The sequence below is a fragment of the Silurus aristotelis genome (genome assembly GCF_946808225.1).
Source record: "Silurus aristotelis genome assembly, chromosome: 16".
Classification (NCBI taxonomy): domain Eukaryota; kingdom Metazoa; phylum Chordata; class Actinopteri; order Siluriformes; family Siluridae; genus Silurus; species Silurus aristotelis.
In genome coordinates this window covers 7,698,395-7,718,041 of record NC_139589.1, presented here as the reverse complement: position 1 = coordinate 7,718,041, position 19,647 = coordinate 7,698,395, and the positions used below count along the sequence as shown (strand labels likewise).

Here is a 19,647-nt window from a genome sequence, read left to right as displayed (position 1 = left end):
ACCAGCAGCAACAAGAAAATGTAAGAATAAATCAAATATAATCTTTTGTAAGCTCTTCTCACAACTCCAGAGTCCCAGGTTCAATCCTGAGTTCAGGTTACTCTTTGTTTTGTTCTCTGGTTTCCTCCAACCTCCACAAAACATGGCAGTAGATTTAATTAAGTCCACATAAATGCCAAATGTCAAAATGATTAAATGATTTTAAATATTTTATGACTTACCAACAATAATTGAGAAATGCCAATAAATGTTTGTCACTTTTCAGACTATAAATTAAAAAGTTCCAGGTTCTTAAGTTTTCTCCCACCTCACTGAAAACCTGTTAGAAGCTGTGAATATAATCAACTGGGTGTATGTGTATGTGAAGTGCTGCTGTCCCATGCAGGATGTGTGTGTGTGTGTGTGTGTGTGTGTGTGTGTGTGTGTGTGTGTGTGTGTGTGTGTGTGTGTGTGTGTGTGTGTGTGTGTGTGTGTGTGTGTGTGTGTGTGTGTGTGTGTGTGTGTGTTCCTGGGAAAGGCCCTTGAAAATGAACAAATGAAGGAAAGATAATGATGTTGGATGAAAAGCAAAAAAATATAAAAAAAAAAATTAAATAAATAAATAAAAACCTGAATATAAAATGTCATAACTTTTTCAATATTTACAAGAGTTGTTTACATATGCAAGTGGTTTATACAGTTAGATAAGAAGGTTCCCTTACTGTTACATTTAGATGAGTTAAGAGCATTTTCTACATTGCTTCTACTTTATTCCCTTTACAATGGAAAGTGACAGGAGGGAAGAGGGACAAGTGAAGAACTCTTAGATTTACCTGCTGTCTAAGAGGCTAGCTTTAAGAACTGGTTTTCAAAAAAGTCGTACTGTGGTAGCTTGCTGTATTTGAATACAAACTCGAAAAACCCACAAATACTTCATTAAACATTCACTAAAGCGCTGAATTGATGGTTTTATAACTGCCTAACCAGAGTGATAGCTCTGTTTGACCCATTACAACACGGAGACCTCGGGGTGATGAAATGACGTCAGTGCCTGAGTTCTGAGGTGAATGCGTGTGTGTGTGTGTGTGTGTGTGTGTGTGTGTGTGTGTGTGTGTGTGTGTGTGTGTGTGTGTGTGTGTGTGTGTGTGTGTGTGGGGGGACATGTTTATATATCATGGTGGGATAGGAATGGTAAAAAAACATTTATTTGTAATTTAGCTTTAACATTTGTAGTTTATCTGCGTTATGAATTATGCGAATGGAAAGTCCTCAAAAGGATAGTAATGTGTGTGTGTGTGTGTGTGTGTGTGTGTGTGTGTGTGTGTGTGTGTGTGTGTGTGTGTGTGTGTGTGTGTGTGTGTGTGTGTGAATGAACGGGAACGGGGAACTCGGACAGCACTGCGCCCGCACTGGGTTTTTTTTTTTTTATCTCTGGACCGCTGGAACACTGTGGGGATCTGCTCTCTGCCTCGTTTTTTTTTTTTTTTTTTACTTGGAAACGCTTTTTCTAAAACGATCATAATACACATTTAGATTCTCCAGACTGACATTCATTGATCTAACACCGAACAAAGGCGTCTATCAGTATCAGGACATCCACTCCTATGTGAGCCTATTTCCAAAGCTGTCTGATAAGGCGATCCCGGATAGCCGGTGGAACAGGCACCACTGCTATTACTGTGTTTTTTTGAGGGGTGTTTTTTTGGACGCGTAACTGAAACCAGTCCGGGATCTAAATCCGTGCAGTCCAGGGGAGATGAGTTTCAGGACCACGGAGAGTTGGCGCTGCGTTAACAGCACTTGCGCAGAGAAAGTTGAACCCTTCCCGCCGCCGCTCTCCTCCACCTTCGCCCTTATTCTCCTCGGCGCGGCGATCGTCGGGGTCGTGGCGCTCTCTCTCGCCACGCACCACTGCCACAAAGGCAAGATGAAGAGGCGGAAGATCCAACGAGCTCAGGAGGAATACGAGAGGGATCAGCTCAGCCCTGTGCCGCCCGCGAGAAAAGCGGATCGCTGCGTGATCGTGCGTCCTGCCGCCGGACCCACCGAACCTCCGCATGTCCGTCAGCATAATGCCGCCGCTTTTTCCGCGCACACCGGAGCTGTGGAGGCCGGAGTCCTCGAGGCTGTAGCTGTATCACTATAATGTGTCAGATCTCAAACTATATATGGGACTTGGGTATGTCCTGGATGCATTGTGAAACCCCCATTCCGCTTCGTGTTACTCATAACATACGTGGGACATGTCCGCATTTTTGTTTCCCGTTTTCTTCTCCTCTATAGGAAAACAACTCATTTTCTCTGCTTTCAATATATTTAATATCCAAATATATAAAACTGCACTGTGTAGAGCATCAGGCCAGCTGTGGACTGTAATGAAGCTCATCAACCTTGAGCTGCAGTTTTACCGATTGCTGCTGTCCAAGGTGCTGATCATTTGATACTCCACACAGATTTGCCTCCTGCTCCATAACGTACCAGATGGAAAAATAAAGGTTTTTTTCTTTCTTTTTTTTTTTTATGTAATACGAATTGTAACAAACTCCTTTTGAATTCACCGAAGGGCTTTAAGGTATATACTGTATGATGAAGAATTTTTTTGTTGTTGCTTTTTTGCATAAAGAGAAAAAGCAGTTGATGGGTACACTAATGTAAATTGACCCATTTATGTGTTTACTTTTTAATTTGTCACGTCATTTTGTTAAACAGTTTACTCAGAGTCAGACAAAAATTATACCAAACTTATATAATAAGAAATCATTTGTACTACATCATGTTTACTAATGTATAACCTGCCTTGATAGCACACTTAACAAGTTGAATAAAAGGAACATAAAAGGAAATATAAAAGGAGACTAGTCTTGAAAGAAATATAAAGTTTTATTGGTGTTTTTGAATTTGATTTTTAAATATTTTATAGTGTATCAATGGAAGCTAGCTATTGTAGTTGCTAATTAGTCATGCTAAATAGTTATTAAAATAAGTTATTAAACTATGCATGTGGCAAATTACTTATTATGAATTTATGCCACAGAAATCTCACATAGTCTTTACTTCTTCTTCTTCTTCTTCTTCTTCTTCTTCTTCTTCTTCTTCTACTTCTTCTTTTTCTTCTTCTTCTTCTTCTTTTTCTTCTTTGTCTTCTTTTAGTTTTAGCAAAAAAAAAAAAAAAAAAAAAAAAAAAAAAGACAGTAAGGTGAAATTTGCCAGATACATATGCATACCTAAAAAGGTAAATCTAGAACCATTAAGCATTTACAGGTTGTACATCTGGGGGAAACCATAAGTTTCTATATAGAATCCTACAACCAGAAAATGTTTTTTAAAAAGTTTCCAAGCGCTGTCTTTTTTTTTTTTTTTTTTAATAATGGTAACAGTTCACTAATAATCCTTCACCCCGGATTGATCTTATATTTTCATTTGTTTGTTTGTTTGTTTTGTTTTTTTGTTATAATTAGGTTTAAGTTTTAGGATTAAAGTAATTTAAAATGGAAATCACTTTGTGCTTTAATTCTTGATTTATACAGTGGGCAAAACTAAACATGGCACAGCACTTAATAATTCCTTTATCTCCAAAAGATGCTTTATATGTCTCTTACAACTGTTTGAACTCTAAATATACTATAATACAAATGTGCTGTGTGCATTTGTCATTGTAGCAGACTGTGCATGTAAATATTGTAGTTTATCAATGGATTCAATCATCTGTTGGAGTCCAAAATAAACATGTAATTGCATAATTTCATAATTTGTATAAATGATAATTAACATGTGACTCGTAAGGTTAAGGTTAAAGTCTGCTTTAATTTAAGGGCAGGTACCGGCAAAACAGTCCTCTGCAGCTTTCAAGAATCACTTGTTAATTAATGTACAAACCATACCCCATGGGACTTTGCCAAAATTACTTTTCATTTTTTAGGAAGTGGCAAGAGGCTATCGAGATAAAATCCCCTGCTACTCAGAATGTCAAGGTTTTTTAGAAGATATTTAGTATTATACCAGTGCATGAGCTGGAATTACCCAAACATTTTGTCAACCCTTGCAGTTGCATAACAATTTAAAGCAGGGAATATATGGCTTCATGATCCAATATTGCCAACAGAGTTTCTTTCTGTTATAACATGCCACATACCATTAATCTATGCTTAAGAATTGATTCTCTTTCCTTTAGGAAAAAAAGCTGTATTGGAATAAAGCTTTCACCTGCCTCTCACTTTTAATTATGAGAAGGTATCTTTCATGGCAAATGACATTCTTAATGTTTGTTTTAGTATTATACAACCCAAGGTGAGATTTGCAGAGTCTGTCAATCAATCAGTTTTGGGATTTAGACAGCATAATTCAGTGCTTGCCGCATAAGTAAAAAAAAAAGTTTAAACAGAAATAGCTCAACTTTTTTCAGGTTGTAGGTTGTTGAGCCACTCCAAACATGTCTGAGGCAGATCAGTGCCTGTAGGGAGGACGCTGGCCTGCCAGTCAGCTAAGCTTGAACATGTGACTTTTACTGGCACAGAGCTACAGCAAATCAGCAGCAGCCAACATGAGCAGCCTGCAAAAGCTGCTGTATTTAAAGGCCTGAAACGGGTGTGGGACTACCTGACTGAGCACCAGGACATCTCTGCAAAGACCTGGACCACAGCTCTAAGACAATATGGCTGACAGAAATGTTAGAATTAGTGGGGGGGCAGTCAGATTTGGAGCCACATATGGAGGCAACCGTCTGTTTTCAGGAGCCAGAGGAGGTGGAGGGTCTAGTGCAGTTCTGTCCCGTTCACTTGGCCTTTCAAGGGGAGCAGGAGCTGCCGGTGGAGGTTATGGTTTGGGACTTGGACTTGGAGGTCTAGGTCTTGGTCTTGGTCTTGGTCTTGGTCTGGGTGCTGGTGCTGGTGCTGGTGCAGGTGCCGGTGCCGGTGGTGCCGGTTTCGGGTTAGGTGGAGGCACACTTGCCTTAGGTGGTTTGGGTATGGGAGCTGCAGGTGCCAGAATTGCAGGATTTAGGGCTGGTGTGGCTCCTCTAAGAGCTCGCCTGGGTGGCCGGGTCTTCAAGATTGGAGGTTATGGCTTCAACCCATCCTTCTTAAGCTCCACTATCACAGTGGATTCAGGTGTCAGTCCAGTGCCCACAATTGACCCCACTCTTCCATCCATGGACACTGTGCAGGTCACACGCTTAAAAGAGAAAGAAGAGTTGCAAGTTCTTAATGACAAATTTGCATCCTTCATCGATAAGGTAATGTCACTCTCCTAAAATAGTGCAAATTCTTTGTTTTTAAGAATTAACTGCTTGTTTTTGCAATGGTACCACCCATTGCATATATTTTGTACCTTAGAGAAACATAGTTGATTCGACTGAACCACAGTTCAAACCTTTTTTGGCAGTTTGCAACTTAATGTAAATGTATATCACTAGGATTTGTAAGTTTTAAAGCAATCTTTTTTCTTAGGATCCATTTAATCTCATTGTCCTCAAGAAGTTTTAATTGTCTTATTGCAAAAAAAAAAACAATTCAACAACTCAATATTACAGGATTAGAAAGTAAAACAAGTTGAGTCATGTTCATGAAATATATATCGTTTCATGAAAAGAAATCTGTTCCATGCTCATATTTCTGCCCCAAGGAGAAGTATTATGCTCATTGCAGCTGGCACGCAATTGAGGATCTTTACTTTGAAACATCTACAAAGGCCTAATCTTGAAGTTCTGTATGACTGTTGTGATTCAGGCGCGGTCACTGGAACAGCACAATGCAATATTGAAAGCCAAGATTACCATGTTCACCAATCCAGAGCAGGGTGGTCCTGTTAGCACCTCAATCTTGCTCACATCAGCTATTGGAAGCTACAAATCTCAGATTGATGGTCTTACTGCCAATAAAGAAGCTATCATTGCTGAGATTGAGCACTACAAAGGCATCATCGCTGACGTCCAGGCCAGGTACGAAATGTGTCCTAGACATTTATTGAAGTCTTTATATGGTTATATTCAGTTGGTTATGGACATCAGGACATAATTTAGAGCAGTAAAACATTTCTGACTTTAAAATCTAAGATATGATGAGGAGGTGGGTCAGACCAAATCTTTGGAGATGGACTGGACCAACTTAAAAGAGGTAGGAAGTTCTATTCTTGAAATTTAAACATTTGTAGTGTGGGACACTGTATTATAAATATTTACCCTCTTGAACTTTTTCACATTTTGTATTTTTTTAAATCTGAAAATTGAACATTTCAATTCAATGTCATAATTCTACACAAACTAGCCCATGCTACTGACACAACCAAGAAGCCAGTGGTCATGCTACCTTTACCATGGGATGTTTTTATGTTTTTTTTATTGATTATATTTTAATTTCAGATTGGAATGCTGCAAAAATGTGAATGGTGAATATTTATATATTCACGCTGCATATTTATCTTTTTTATATACACTTTTTACAGGAGGTGGACAATCTTTATCTCACTATTTTTGAGCTGCAAGCTGGCATTGCTGGTCTGGAAGACCAAATTGCTCTGTCTAAGCAGGTGTACGATGCTGTGAGTACCCCCCCCCCCCCCCCCCCCACACACACACACACTAAAACCAACAGTTTCATTTTTGTAATACACATTGTTTAATTCTCCTCTAACTTTGTGAGTATGTGTGGTATTTGTACTTTTCAGAAAGTTAAAGAGGTTAGAAACATTGTGACTGGCAGCATGAAGTCAGCCGTCTCCATCTCTGTGGATAACACAGCCCAGGCGCAAGACCTGACCTCTGCCCTTGCCGAGGTTAAATCGCACTATGAGGTTCTGGCTCAGCGCAGCAAACAGGATGCACTTCTCTCCGTGCAGGACAGTGTATGAGACCTCACTCTTCATAATCAAACTGCAGTAACAGTCAGGGTGTCTGCTCAAATTCAAGTCCAAATTCTAAAACGTAGGCATAGGATATATCATTGTATGTCTGTTTCCCCCTAGTGGACGTTCAATAATTCAACCTATACATTAAAAGAAAAATTTTTGTAAACAGTTTAAAATATATAATAGAAATAAAATAGAAAATACTATTGTTATAATTTTAAATTACATTACATGCTGATAAAATAATTGTAATGATATAATTACAGATAACAATTTAATTAAAAGAAACTATTTTATTCTGAATCCCGTTTATTTTTTAATTAAAACTTGATTAAATTAATAATTTAGTTTAATCAACCTGCAAAATTGAATTAATTATGATTCTAACATTTTGTGATGAATTTCTACAATATAGTTGATATGATTCAAGCATCCCATGAGCAAAGGTAACTCTCATTGTGATGCTTCTCCCACCATGCTTCAGAGTATCTACATTTATGACAAATTAGTTCCAGGTTGTGAGATTACCAAATGACAAAAGTTAAATGCTAATAGGAATATTTGACACAGACATTCTTTTAATATCCCTTCTCTTTCTGTGATTGCAGCTTTCCATGATGGCCATTTCATCTCAGCCCAGTGTTCATTCACTCACTACGGCCAAAGAGGAACTGAGAGTGTACAAACTTCAGATTGACTCTGTGCAGAGAGAAATCGACAGACTCAAATCATTGGTGTGTACTTACTTATATTTTTCTTGGGGACATTTTAAGCAATTTCAGATCATTTTCAACAAAATAATAATTTTCTAATTTTTTTTACACATTTTCCTGACATTTTTCCTGACACATTCCCCCCCCCAAAAAAAAGTTTTCTATATTTAAATAAATAAATTAATTAATTAAAGCAATGAGAAAATGTGTGCTTTGTATAAATAAAATGATGGATTTGAGGAGCTGGATTTGAAAGTTCTTTATTGTAAAACTTTGGAGTAAACCAATTCCGTAAACTCTTGTGTCATCACAGGAAATTGTGTCAAAAGCAAGTTTTGGTATTTACACACAGATCTGTGATACAGATACATTGCATGCTTTTATTGTAAAAGAATCTGAATCTGAGATTTTGTTACCACAATTTTTTATTGTTTCGATGGAACAACAGATCATACTTAATTTTCCCTCGGGTTATAATCAAAAATAATGTTGAAGAGTGTCCATGAAACAAGTTAGAACATCAGATGAGGAAGAGCACACAAGAAGAGTGAGAATAAATTAAGAGCCAGTAGTGGAGAAGTGTGAAGGTAATGAATAAATTAAGGATGATTCTAAGCCAGACGTGCATTTTTATTTATTTTTTTGGTCAGAAGTAAACAGCTTGGGAAGTAGCACCTACTTTCACACATGTATAATCTTTGGTAGAAATCTGTATTTTGTAATCAGTTTCCCACACTTACATTTTACAGCATAAGGCTCTAAAAAGTCTCAATACTCAATACCCAAGGGGGCAACAAAAGACCCAAGAGGATGTACTAACATACTGTATATACAGTATACACTGACCAGGCATAACTTAATGGTCACTGATCAGGCATAACATTATGAGCATCTGCCTAATATTGTGGTGGGCCCCTTTTTGCTGCACAATTTTAATACACTGATACGAGGCAGATGGCCTTTAGATCATTTAGATTGATTATTGTTCTACAGTATAATAGCATATCTCAATGTGTGAGCCAATATTTGCAGGTTTTATTTATTATGGCATGTCAAACTTTTTATTTTTATGCTAACACCCTTACAAAGGTAATCACCAATCAACAATTACAATCAAGTTACCATGGTAATGGTTACTATTGAAAGATAACCTATTAGAATGACAATACAGTACAGTATAATGTAAATATGTTATTTTAATTAAATATTACTGACATTACTGTCAGAGGTTTTGTTACTAAAAAATTAAGAATGATAATAATACTCTCCTTTTGGCCAGACAGAATGTAGAATTCTGTGCATATTTTTTATGTTTATTTTTTAAGTTGAAACATTATTTGAAGTCTCTTTTTTGTAAGTAGCAATATATCTTGACTGTGTTTAAATGTAAATGTGCTTGTGAGTGCAGTGTGGATTATTATCTGGTTGATGTTCTTTTTTTTCTCTTCCAGAACATTCAGCTAGAATCTCAGATAGACGAAGCTGAATCTCACACCAGCACACACACCGAGACCTATCAGGAGCAAGTGCAAATTCTCAAGTCCCAGCTAGATGACCTCCGAAAGGTTCCCAACTTCATCTAAAGTTAAACACAGCACTATAATCTAGTTTAGTTTGTTTCTAGTTATTCTTAACCACTTTAATTATGTTTTATAGCAAATTACACATTACAGCCAAGAATACCAGGAGCTTCTGGCCAGCAAAATGTCTCTGGATGTTGAAATCACAGCGTACAAAAAACTTCTGGACAGTGAGGAGAACAGGTACAGGGATTATCCTACATAGTTTTAAACATATTCTGTTTTCATTTTGACACAAGACACTAATGTCTTAATGTCTAACCTACGTATGTCATATTTTTTTATTTATTTATAGTACTTACATTGCTTCTGTATAATGACATTTCAGGTTTAGCATTTTTCCTGATTTTTTAAAGACCTTTATTATTCCAATATTGTAACCTAGATAATATTTAAATAGGTCTGTCACATGTGTGCACTCTGCCCACATGGAAAATGGTTATACTGTCAAACAGCTGTAAACAACCAGAGATGTTTTATTCCAGCTGTTGAATTCTCATTTGATTAATTATAAAAAAAAATTCTAAGAGCAACTCTGGCAACAATTCCTGCTGTAATTCAAATTAAAGGATTACATTAATGTGCTCATTATTGTTTCTACTGTGACAGCAAATGATCTAAAATTCTTTCTTCTTGTATATCTCTCTCACTCTTGTAATCTGTAACAGTATTGATGGAAGGAGTCTCCAATGTCAGTATATCGCAAAGCCAATACGTTTTCTGTAGCAGGAATGTTTTTAGGACAGAGGATTTCTGTGTTACATGACCAGAGAGAGAGAGAGAGAGAGAGAGAGATACTAAAAAAGAGAATTTTAGATCATGGTTACTTTTTGCATATGAAGGAGAATACGATGTCAATTATTGCTGTCATTGAAAAATAACTAGGATGTATGTATTTATTTATTGTAGTATTTACAGTATGTCAAATAACTCATTTTCAGGTCTGCTCCAGACCATAAATAGAATGATTTGTGTTCTTTTTAATTTACTAAATATTTTCAAATCACTAAATATTAAATAATAAACATTTCTTAATGTGCATATATCTGCTGGATATTTATATTAGAACAGAGTTTTGAAATTCAATGAATTGAAAAACTCATGCTAAATTCTAGTGTTTCAAAATATTCCAGTGCCAGTGAAAGCATTTACAGCATTTAGTAAATGCCCTTATCCAGAGTGACTTACAGTTATGTCAATTTTTATATAAATAAACAGTTAAGGGGTAAGGGCAACTTTTGAGCTGCCACTTCCTTATTTTTCTTTAGCCACGTGTTTCTAAATATCAGTTCATAATTACGCAGTGAATGTCATTTTGACAAGTGTGTGTGTGTGTGTGTGTGTGTGTGTGTGTGTGTGTGTGTGTGTGCGTGTGTGTTGTGGCCTAGGCTGAAGTCTGGGGGCGGTATTACTGTGCACATGTCTAAGTCATCAGTAGGAGGAGCAGCAGGAGGAGGAGCAGGAGGTGCACTAAGTCTTGCTGCAGGAGGAGGTGGAGGAGTAGGACTGGGTGGAGGTGCTGGCCTTGGTTTTGGTCTTGGAAGTGGATATGGATATGGTCTAGGCCTAGGTGTAGGAAGTGGTGTTGGAGGTGGTCTCGGAGGAGGTTTTGGAGGAGGTTACGGAGGAGGTCTTGGAGCAGGTCTTGGAATGGGTATGGGAGGAAGTGGAGGACTAAGTGCAGGTGGCAGCAGCTACATGTCTTCTAGCTTGAACAGCAGCTCTCGTAAGTATTTATCCCCACCTACAAGATGAATTATTTTTGTGTGATATATTAAAGTCAACTTAAAGTATATGAAAATTATATTTCCTGATTATATATTTGCAATGTTTTAGTAATTTACTTACAACAAGTATAAGGGCTACTGAATTATTATAATATAATAATGTATATAAAGTATGTCAATTAAAATAAAATAAATTAAGCAGATTTATAATGAAAACTATTTAAAAGTCTTTGAGTTAATTACTTACATTTTTTTTTCCTTTATCTAGTCTCAACCAGTGTTTACTGAAGAAACAAAATCCTCCAGCCTCTTCAAATTACAGAACAGCAAAAATAACTAAATTGGCCTGAATATTGCTTCCTAGAAATACAGCTCTGTTTATTTCTTGAACAAGTGCAGTCTTTCACACAAATCCCTCACATGCTTCAAGATTTCATCAACTCTCTATGATATTGGCTTGTTTTATATTTTCATATTCAATAAAGCATTCCTACTTTTTAAATTCTTGTGGTAAGACCCAAATAAATAATAAAAGCAGTGTTTATGAAATGATTTGGTGTTTATCTTTTTTAAATAGATAAAATATAAGCTTAAAGGTGGATATAAACTTTTATAGATATAGACTTTAATAAAGGTTACTTATAATTGAGACAGAATCTAAACCCAGGTCAGACTTATAGGTTAAAAAAATCCTGAAGCCTTAACCATTCTTTAGTTTCAAGTTGAAGCTGTAGATTTTAAATAATGTTTAAAAAAGTTCACAACAATGTGACATGCAGAGCAGTTAAAGGTCTAGGGGGTTATCAAGGCCCCAAATAAACTTACCATATAATTTAATCTTATATCATTTACATTTTTGCATGCAAATAATCAGGCATTCAGTCTCGTGTCAATCCTAACATAACTTCAAAAGCAGAACTTACATTAACACATTTTCTTACGTGTGATAGATGAATGAGTGTGTATTTTCCACCTGCAGAAATTTCTCAGAAAAACTTAACGTAATGTAAATGTTATTAGGAGTTGTAACAACTCAGCACAATAGAAACATATTGCTCAACAATTCTAGAAGTATCTTTTTGTGTCTTAATTTGTGACCTTTTTTATCATGTTCGTATTCATCATTCATTACGGCCACAGTAGATTTAACATTTGTGCGAATCAGTTTCACATTCAAGTGTGACATGCAGGTGTTTGTGGTGCTGATTGAGAAGATTTGTGTATACTATATATTGTATAGCTTACATATATTACCAGCTAGGTATTAATACACCATACACAAAATGGAAGTAAATATTTCACATGTACAACATACAGTATGTATATATATATATATATATGACTCATTTTAGAGTGAGGCATCTTTCAATGTAAAATACTCTGTATGGACAAACATGGGACACTTCAAAATGTGGCCAACATTTTCCCAGAAGAGTGGCAGTAAATGGGGACTAAATGTGGAATAGGATGTTTATAAAGCACATACCTGGTCAGATGTACACAAACTTTTGCCCATATAGTACATATCTCCAGTTATGGAATGGCTTAAAAAGTATTGTAGAATAAATTAATTATTACTAGTCAATTAAAACAAAACCAAACCAAAAATGTTGTACTGGCATGTCAGTAAAATGTTTTTTATTTTATTTTAAATACATTTTAACAGTACTCTTCAAATCTCTTCAAATATCTAAATGTCAAAGAGATTATATGATCTTTCTTTGTTATTTCTTTTTATTTAATGTACGAGGAACAGTTCAACAGTATTATAGCATGCTTTGTCAAGCTTATAAATTCAGCAAACAAACAAAAAACAAATACATTTAAGATGGTATTGATCTCCTAAACTCAGTTTCAATGCAGAACCTTACAACACTTAATACCTACAATGTCATTGAGGATTCAAAATGAAACCCTTTATGCAAAGAAAACAACGTTGAGGCACCTGAATGAAAACTTTACAGCAGTCTAAGCAGGCTTTCTTACCAAATCCAGTACACTATATCATTTGTAATATAGTAATTCCAGTATTATAAAATGTGTTCAATTAATTTTAGACTTACAAAGAAAAAACAGTATACAGTATAACAACAGATGTGTAGGTGCACAGAAGTTTTGTGGTGGTCTTCTAACCTGTGTCCGGCGTATGAGAGCACGCGGATGTGGTAAGATTCAGTTTGAAACAGGAAACAGCATTTTTTACCCGATGCTTTTATTTCAGACCTTCAGCTGAGGCTGGAAGCGAGTGCAACAGAATGGATTCACACTGACACGCTGTTTAAGGTAACTTTGGTTTTTTTCCCATGAAATTCAAGTAACTTTGAAATACTAAAAGCCTTAAATAGATATTGAACGCTTTGGTAAGAAGCAGTGAGATAACAAAATCTTTTTTCGGCATCTGCAAAAGGTTTCTCAGAATTATGCTGAAATTTAAGACCGTTATAAAACTCATACAGCGACTATAATACTATTTATAATACTAATAATCAGATTAAATAAATTATACGGCATTGTATCAGTTACAAGTATGTATTAACATTAGCAGCAATAGCAGTTACTTATATCATATGAAACCAAAAGTAATGATCTTTTGTGATTCCTATAATATAAAAAGCAGAACTGACAACTTATATATATTAATTCCATTTGTATGATCAGAGGATTAATGGACTTTACAGGAAACACAAACTAAATCAGAGCAGAAGAGGAATTGGAATGAACATGGATATTGTGTCATACGTTCATGTCCAAATGTTGAATATTTCTCTGTTGATTACATTTCCCCAGCTGAAGATAATGCATTGTAAGTGTATAACTGTTTTATATTAAAAATAGCTTAATACATCCTATTCTTTAAAAAGGTATGTCAAACCTACCACATACAGGATATCTCAGATCTCTTATTTATAGGTTCGAACGGTTTGAGTGCAATGTCCTTTATTAAAGCACTACATTCACCAATCAGACTCCAAACTACTTTTCTAGAACTGCAACTCTGACAACGTCATATGACAGGTTTATAATAACATCTTAATTCCTGTTTCTTATACTAGAGACATTTGAACACTTTCGTTCTAATTGCTGTTTAAAAAAGTTATTAAATATAGCTGTTGCCATGGTGATACCACAAGATGAGGTTAACCTTTACAGAAGGAGTCTCCAGTGTCAGCAGTTTTTAACATTCAGTAAGTTTCTTTATGGGAAAGTGGTAAACAGACTGTGCTATTGTGCTTACTGGCTGCTTTGTAACATGACAAGTTGCAGCCTCTTTGTCTAACTTCTTGAGAAGAAAAAAAGGTGAGGCTGGTGAGTAACCAGTGGCTGAGATATGTGTATAGCTCTGATAACATAAATGATAACAAGAAATAACTTGATTAAGCAGATATTCCAGGCTTTGCATCACCCTGCTCTTGACTGTTGTCTTAAAACAGCATTTCCTGTCATGTTGTATTTCTTTAATTATTACATTAGGTATTCTGTACTTATTTTATTTGAACTGTTTAATGGTTTAAACATCACTGCTATACTTTTAGCGTTTATATGTACTTAGCAGACTTGAGCATTTTTGTGGCTGGTGCTGTAAAAAAAAAAAAAAAAAAAAAAGCTACACAAATGTAATACATTTCTTAGCCGTATCATGTGAAATAATCACTGAGTTATTTATTATTTTTTTTACTTCGAAGTTATGATCGAGATAACAAGCCAGCAAGGCGCTGTCCTTGCCCTCCTGTCCGTCTCAGCCGTGGGCTTCATCTGTGCTCTGTGCATACGCTGTCGAAGGAAATCGAGTGAGTGCCATACCACACACATGCTCTTTTCACTTGTCCATGAACATGCATCATTATTCATATCGTAATATACGAATATATATATATATATATATATATATATATATATATATATATATATATATATATATATATATATATATATATATATATATATATGTATATATATGTATATATATATATATATATATATATATATATATATATATATATATATATATATATATATATATATATATATGTATTTTTTGCAGTGATTGTACAGGAAAATAACCAACTCTATGTTCCACAAGTTTTGTAAGTTGTCAAAGATGATTTTTCAGACACTTTAATTATTATAGATTTCAATAAGTAGTTTATACATTTTAAATGGTTCAGTTATTTCTTGTTTTTGTGTAAATGATGGAAAGGTTTAATTCAGGTTGATTTATTGCTTTATTCTGGCTTCATCCAGTCAACGAGAGGGGAGCAGGTTTGCCGTGACGAGGTCAAAAACAGGTAAAAAGCAGTAAAAAAAAGAATTCTTGGCTCTGTATTGTCACTGTTTATTGGTTATTGTGGATATTTTTCAGCTTTATATTTAATGTCACTTTTGTGACCAGATTAAAGCCTGGTACCAATGCCAGTGTTACAGAGTTTGCTTTTTTAAAAGTGTAAAACATAAAACAAACAAACAAATAAATAAATATGTTGTCGTATTTAGCAAAATTTTAGTATGACAAAGTAAAATTTATGTCCAATTAATGTCTCTGAGTTTTAAGGTGTCTTGATATTTAAGTAACTAACGTTTAGTTCTCTAAAACAAAAATGTTAATAATTAGGAATAAGGATATAAATATAATGAATTGTCATATTTATATTAATGAAATTGCAGTATCTACTCACTTTATTGCTTATCTTTGGAAAAAACATTTATGGAAGCAAGTTCAAGTGTAAAGTGGATTAAATGTGGATTTAATGTGCATCTTACCTGACCGTTTTGTTTTTCTGCTACAGTGATGAAAACTAACCAGATAAACCCAAATCTGTGTGTGAGTTCAGGGTAATGCACTGCAAACACTGTCACTATATTCACTGTATTTCTACCATTATAATTAAATATTATTTAACAAATAAATCACTGAAGTGCAATGTTTTATTTTTACAGGGATTTTGCACATGCATCCAACAGCCGGCTTACGTGTAAGTGTTACAAGTTGAAATAAGTTTTAGTTCAGTTAGAAATGATTAACAGTAACACTGTGTGATTCTCCAGCAGCTATCCAGGAAACAGGGGACAGTTACCAGAACATTCCAAAGTGTACGTAACTGTTAGCTTTCTGAATATTTACTCAAGTTCTAAGTAGTTTTCTAGTAAATTGTTATTTTATTTATATCCCCTTTAACAGCAATCAGTGGCAGCATGGAACCCACTTATGTGTAAGTGTTGAACTTCATTTGTTATAGGAGGAAACTGGGGGAAGATTCATGTCAGTAGTTAAAGCAGTGGGTTGGTGCATGGAAGGTTGTGAAGGTTGTGAAGCTATTATGTGTCTTGTTTTGGGGCAAAGGTTAAAACACAAAATATGTACATGTAAACAGGTTGTCACTTATCGAAAATAGGGGGGCAGAATGACCCCAGAGCCTTGCATTGTTTGCAATGTTACATCATAAAAAATGTAACATGCAAAAAATATTGTAACAATAAAAAAAAGTCTTAAAAATCTAACATCACTAATTACTAAAGAAGAAATTAGAACATAAGAGGAAATACATTAAATATATTAAATTTGAAGATAATTCAGTCTGTTCATAGACTTTATTTTTCTCCAAATTTCCTGTTTGACACTGCATTTATTTCTTGACAGAAATCCAATAAATGGTAATTAATACAATTACTGCTGCTGCTGCTACTACTGCTAGTAATATTGTTTATATTAAATATGCATATCAATAATATTTATATTATTATTCATTTTTTTATATATTAAATGAGCACTTACATTCAAATTCTCTCTCTCTCTCTCTCTCTCTCTCTCTCTCTCTCTCTCTCTCTCTCTCTCTCTCTCTCCCTCTCTCTAGTGTACATATTTATATTAATAAATAAGCTAAAATGTTTTGTTTTTATTCAAAATAATTTAGTAACAGCTAAGCTTTAGTGATACAGACATAAAATTAACGTCGAATTACATGATATATGAATTACCAAATGTCTGTATTTGGTATATTTCAGAATGAAAGCTGGAGCTTTATTTAATTTACTTTTCTACATTATTTTTTAATAAACATTTTGAGTGACTGTCAGCGTGAAAAGACAGGAACAATGTTAAATGCATTTGCATGTAAATTTGACTGAAAGGTGGTCTAATGACTGTGTTGGATACCTAATATATTTCTGCATGCTATGATGCATGCTACCGTAGGCATATACTATATATGCTATACAGGTAACAAGTATTATATTTTGGCTTAATGAAGGCCACAACGTGTGTTTTAGTTACAGAATTTCATTTGAGTCAATTATTTAGTTAGTGTTTTAAAATAGTGTCAAAAACCATTGAGGTTAAGGTAAATGTGTGATGGGTTTTTTTAATATGGGGTTTGCTGAATGCTAAACTGCTTGCTTAGCTAAGTACAAGTGAAATGTTAGCCTCATAGCTTAAGGTAAAACAAATAGGCAACTTGATTGATCTAATTTCATTTTGTAAAAAACGAGTAATTTTATGTGTATTATATAGCTAAACTATCCTTTATTCCAACTAACACTATTTCTATCCTGATCGGCTTTTAGAGACCCAATAGCCACACCGCCTCACAAAAACTCCGCTTTGGATGACGGTAAGAAAGAAACACTAGATGAACAGTTATTTTATTCTCTCTTTTAACACTCTTGTGCGCCGATTGTATTTAAATGAGAGAAGAAAGGAAGTGTTTAGGTTTGCCCCTTTACTGTCGACTGAAATGTCACAAGAAACCACGGGGTCTGAAAGCCAGATGAAAATCAGCATGCAGATTCTGCTGTAACTGCAAACTAAAGTAAAAATGTTAGGGTCTTGTGAGGAGCAAGACAAAATGTCACAGATGTCAGTAAACACGAGGACGATGAAGAAACGAGCAATTCTGTGATTTGGGTGTGGATTATCTTGACTAACGGTGGTGTATATATGTATTTTATATAGATGACGGGGACTATGCGAATATATTTCGAACACAAGATGTTGAACACGACTCAGGTGAGAACGATAAAGTTTTTACACATGGTTCTTCTTTTTTAAAAACTACACCCCACACATATATGTTTATGTGTATTTTTTGTGATTTAGATTGTGATTTTTTGTGTATTTTTTTGTAAACATTTAGTTTTTTTTTTTTTTTTTGGAACTAATCAAAAAAATTTTTCTTTCTACATGGCAACAGACAGTTATGACTATGAAAACACAGATTTCCTGCAAAACAGCAAAAATGATGATGATGGTAAGGAGCAGTACCGTTTAACCTTCACGTTTTCTAATAATCCTGATGAGACGTGAACACTTATATTGACCTTTTTCTTTCTGACAGATGAGCCAGATTATGTCAACGCAGAAGCACCCTAACACACAGTAACGCAAACTTCTGCACTGATGTTAAACATATTTTAATTATTATTGATTATACAGATATTATACATATACATCAACTTATAGAACACAACCAAAACATTGAAAACTAATGCAATGTTTCATAGATTGTATGTTGGACTTATTTAAACTTTTTAGTGAAATTGTCAATGTGATAATGAGATGTGTCAGAGTGAAGAGTAAATAATTAATATAGTGATTTTTCATTTTATGGAATTAAAACTTGTAAAATGTCGGTTTTAAGTGTCACTACATTAAAAATAAAATCTTACTGAGCTGATCTGTAGTGCTGTTGATTAAAAAAAAATTGTTGAAACATTTCTCTTTGCAGTACCTTATAATAATTATATATACTGTATATATTATATACATGTTAATATATTCTACTTCTCTACTTTATGAGATTATATTTATTATAATATTTTGGAGAGATGTTTGGAAGAAAAAAAAAGCATTTTTATACAAAAATAATTATAGGGCTTGATTTTACAATAAAAAGAAATCACCAAAGCAACTGAAATAAAACATTTTTTTAATATAAATGTTAAACCACTGCTTGAACACTAGATACTGATAAATGAGTTTATAAAACAATGTTACACACTTAGACCTATTTAATGATATATGCATATACATGTTGACTCATCCTGCAAAATATATCCATCTCAGTTTATTTTACATACAAATACATATGTAATTTGTATATGGTTTTGTCAGTTGTTAATTTCATTTGTAAATGTTAAGACTATGCAAATATTTGTCACAACATATGTCCTTAAGTGTAAATACAGAATGAAATTAGCACTATATGGCCTTCAGTTAAATGAGATCTCAGTCCAGATCATGCAGGAGCACAAGAACCTGAGTCAAGAAATTGAAGAAAGTAGAAGACTGATTTATGTTTATGATTAGAACTCAAAAAAGGAAAAAGAGATTGAAATAAGAAACTTTTTTGTTTATTAGTTATATATTTATTATATTAAGAATATATAGTAGCATATTTAGAAAAGTAGGAATCCTGTAAATAAACTGGAAAAGCTCAAACTGTAGCATGGAAATTAATTATGAGGTGAAATGAACTAAATCATTATTAAAGCGCTTAAACAAGCAAACTAAACACAAATTAGGTAACTAGACTGCTATGATCTTTAATTGTCAATAAACTTTCCTGAAGCCATGTTAAACTAAACACAGCACACTTACTTATAGTTTATATGTAAACTTGTTAACCAATTGTTGACTCACCATCTACTTGTACTGGCTAAACTAACACCTGAATTAGCCTGTTTGGAATTTTCACAATAAGTCAATAAAAAAAAAAATGTAATGTGTGCATAGGTGAGCCCTGCTCAGCTTACTTGTTTTAATACAAAGCATCTTACAGGCATATAGTACCTGTGGCAGATACAGTGGGATCATTT

The 19,647-nt window shown here is 34.4% G+C and overlaps 3 protein-coding genes across 6 annotated transcripts; all 3 read left to right on the top strand.

Moving 5' to 3' along the window:
• Positions 1 to 1,128: 1,128 nt before the first annotated feature.
• On the top strand, positions 1,129 to 3,724 carry LOC310739225 (uncharacterized protein C11orf87 homolog). Its single transcript, XM_083564958.1, has one exon. The coding sequence runs from the start codon at positions 1,736 to 1,738 to the stop codon at positions 2,123 to 2,125; it is 390 nt and encodes a 129-aa protein (XP_083421084.1). The 5' UTR covers positions 1,129 to 1,735; the 3' UTR covers positions 2,126 to 3,724.
• Positions 3,725 to 4,458: 734 nt separating this feature from the next.
• LOC310739185 (thread biopolymer filament subunit alpha) lies at positions 4,459 to 11,388 on the top strand. Its single transcript, XM_083564888.1, has 10 exons — positions 4,459 to 5,209; positions 5,703 to 5,914; positions 6,029 to 6,089; positions 6,418 to 6,513; positions 6,640 to 6,816; positions 7,428 to 7,553; positions 8,984 to 9,097; positions 9,189 to 9,295; positions 10,501 to 10,838; positions 11,108 to 11,388. Exons 1-10 carry the CDS (start codon positions 4,631 to 4,633, stop codon positions 11,125 to 11,127), a joined length of 1,830 nt encoding a protein of 609 aa, XP_083421014.1. The 5' UTR covers positions 4,459 to 4,630; the 3' UTR covers positions 11,128 to 11,388.
• Positions 11,389 to 13,026: 1,638 nt separating this feature from the next.
• Positions 13,027 to 18,506, top strand: LOC310739437 (uncharacterized protein). Of its 4 annotated transcripts, none has more exons than XM_083565364.1 (12): positions 13,027 to 13,122; positions 14,523 to 14,627; positions 14,882 to 14,924; positions 15,082 to 15,125; positions 15,624 to 15,669; positions 15,775 to 15,809; positions 15,886 to 15,927; positions 16,016 to 16,046; positions 17,398 to 17,444; positions 17,786 to 17,839; positions 18,024 to 18,080; positions 18,168 to 18,506. In XM_083565364.1, exons 2-12 carry the CDS (start codon positions 14,525 to 14,527, stop codon positions 18,200 to 18,202), a joined length of 537 nt encoding a protein of 178 aa, XP_083421490.1. In that variant the 5' UTR covers positions 13,027 to 13,122; positions 14,523 to 14,524; the 3' UTR covers positions 18,203 to 18,506. The 4 variants fall into 4 exon arrangements, with proteins under 4 accessions (XP_083421490.1, XP_083421488.1, XP_083421489.1 ...); XM_083565362.1 differs by having other exon boundaries at positions 17,786 to 17,911; positions 17,967 to 18,080; XM_083565363.1 differs by having other exon boundaries at positions 15,883 to 15,927.
• The last annotated feature ends 1,141 nt before the right edge of the window (positions 18,507 to 19,647 follow it).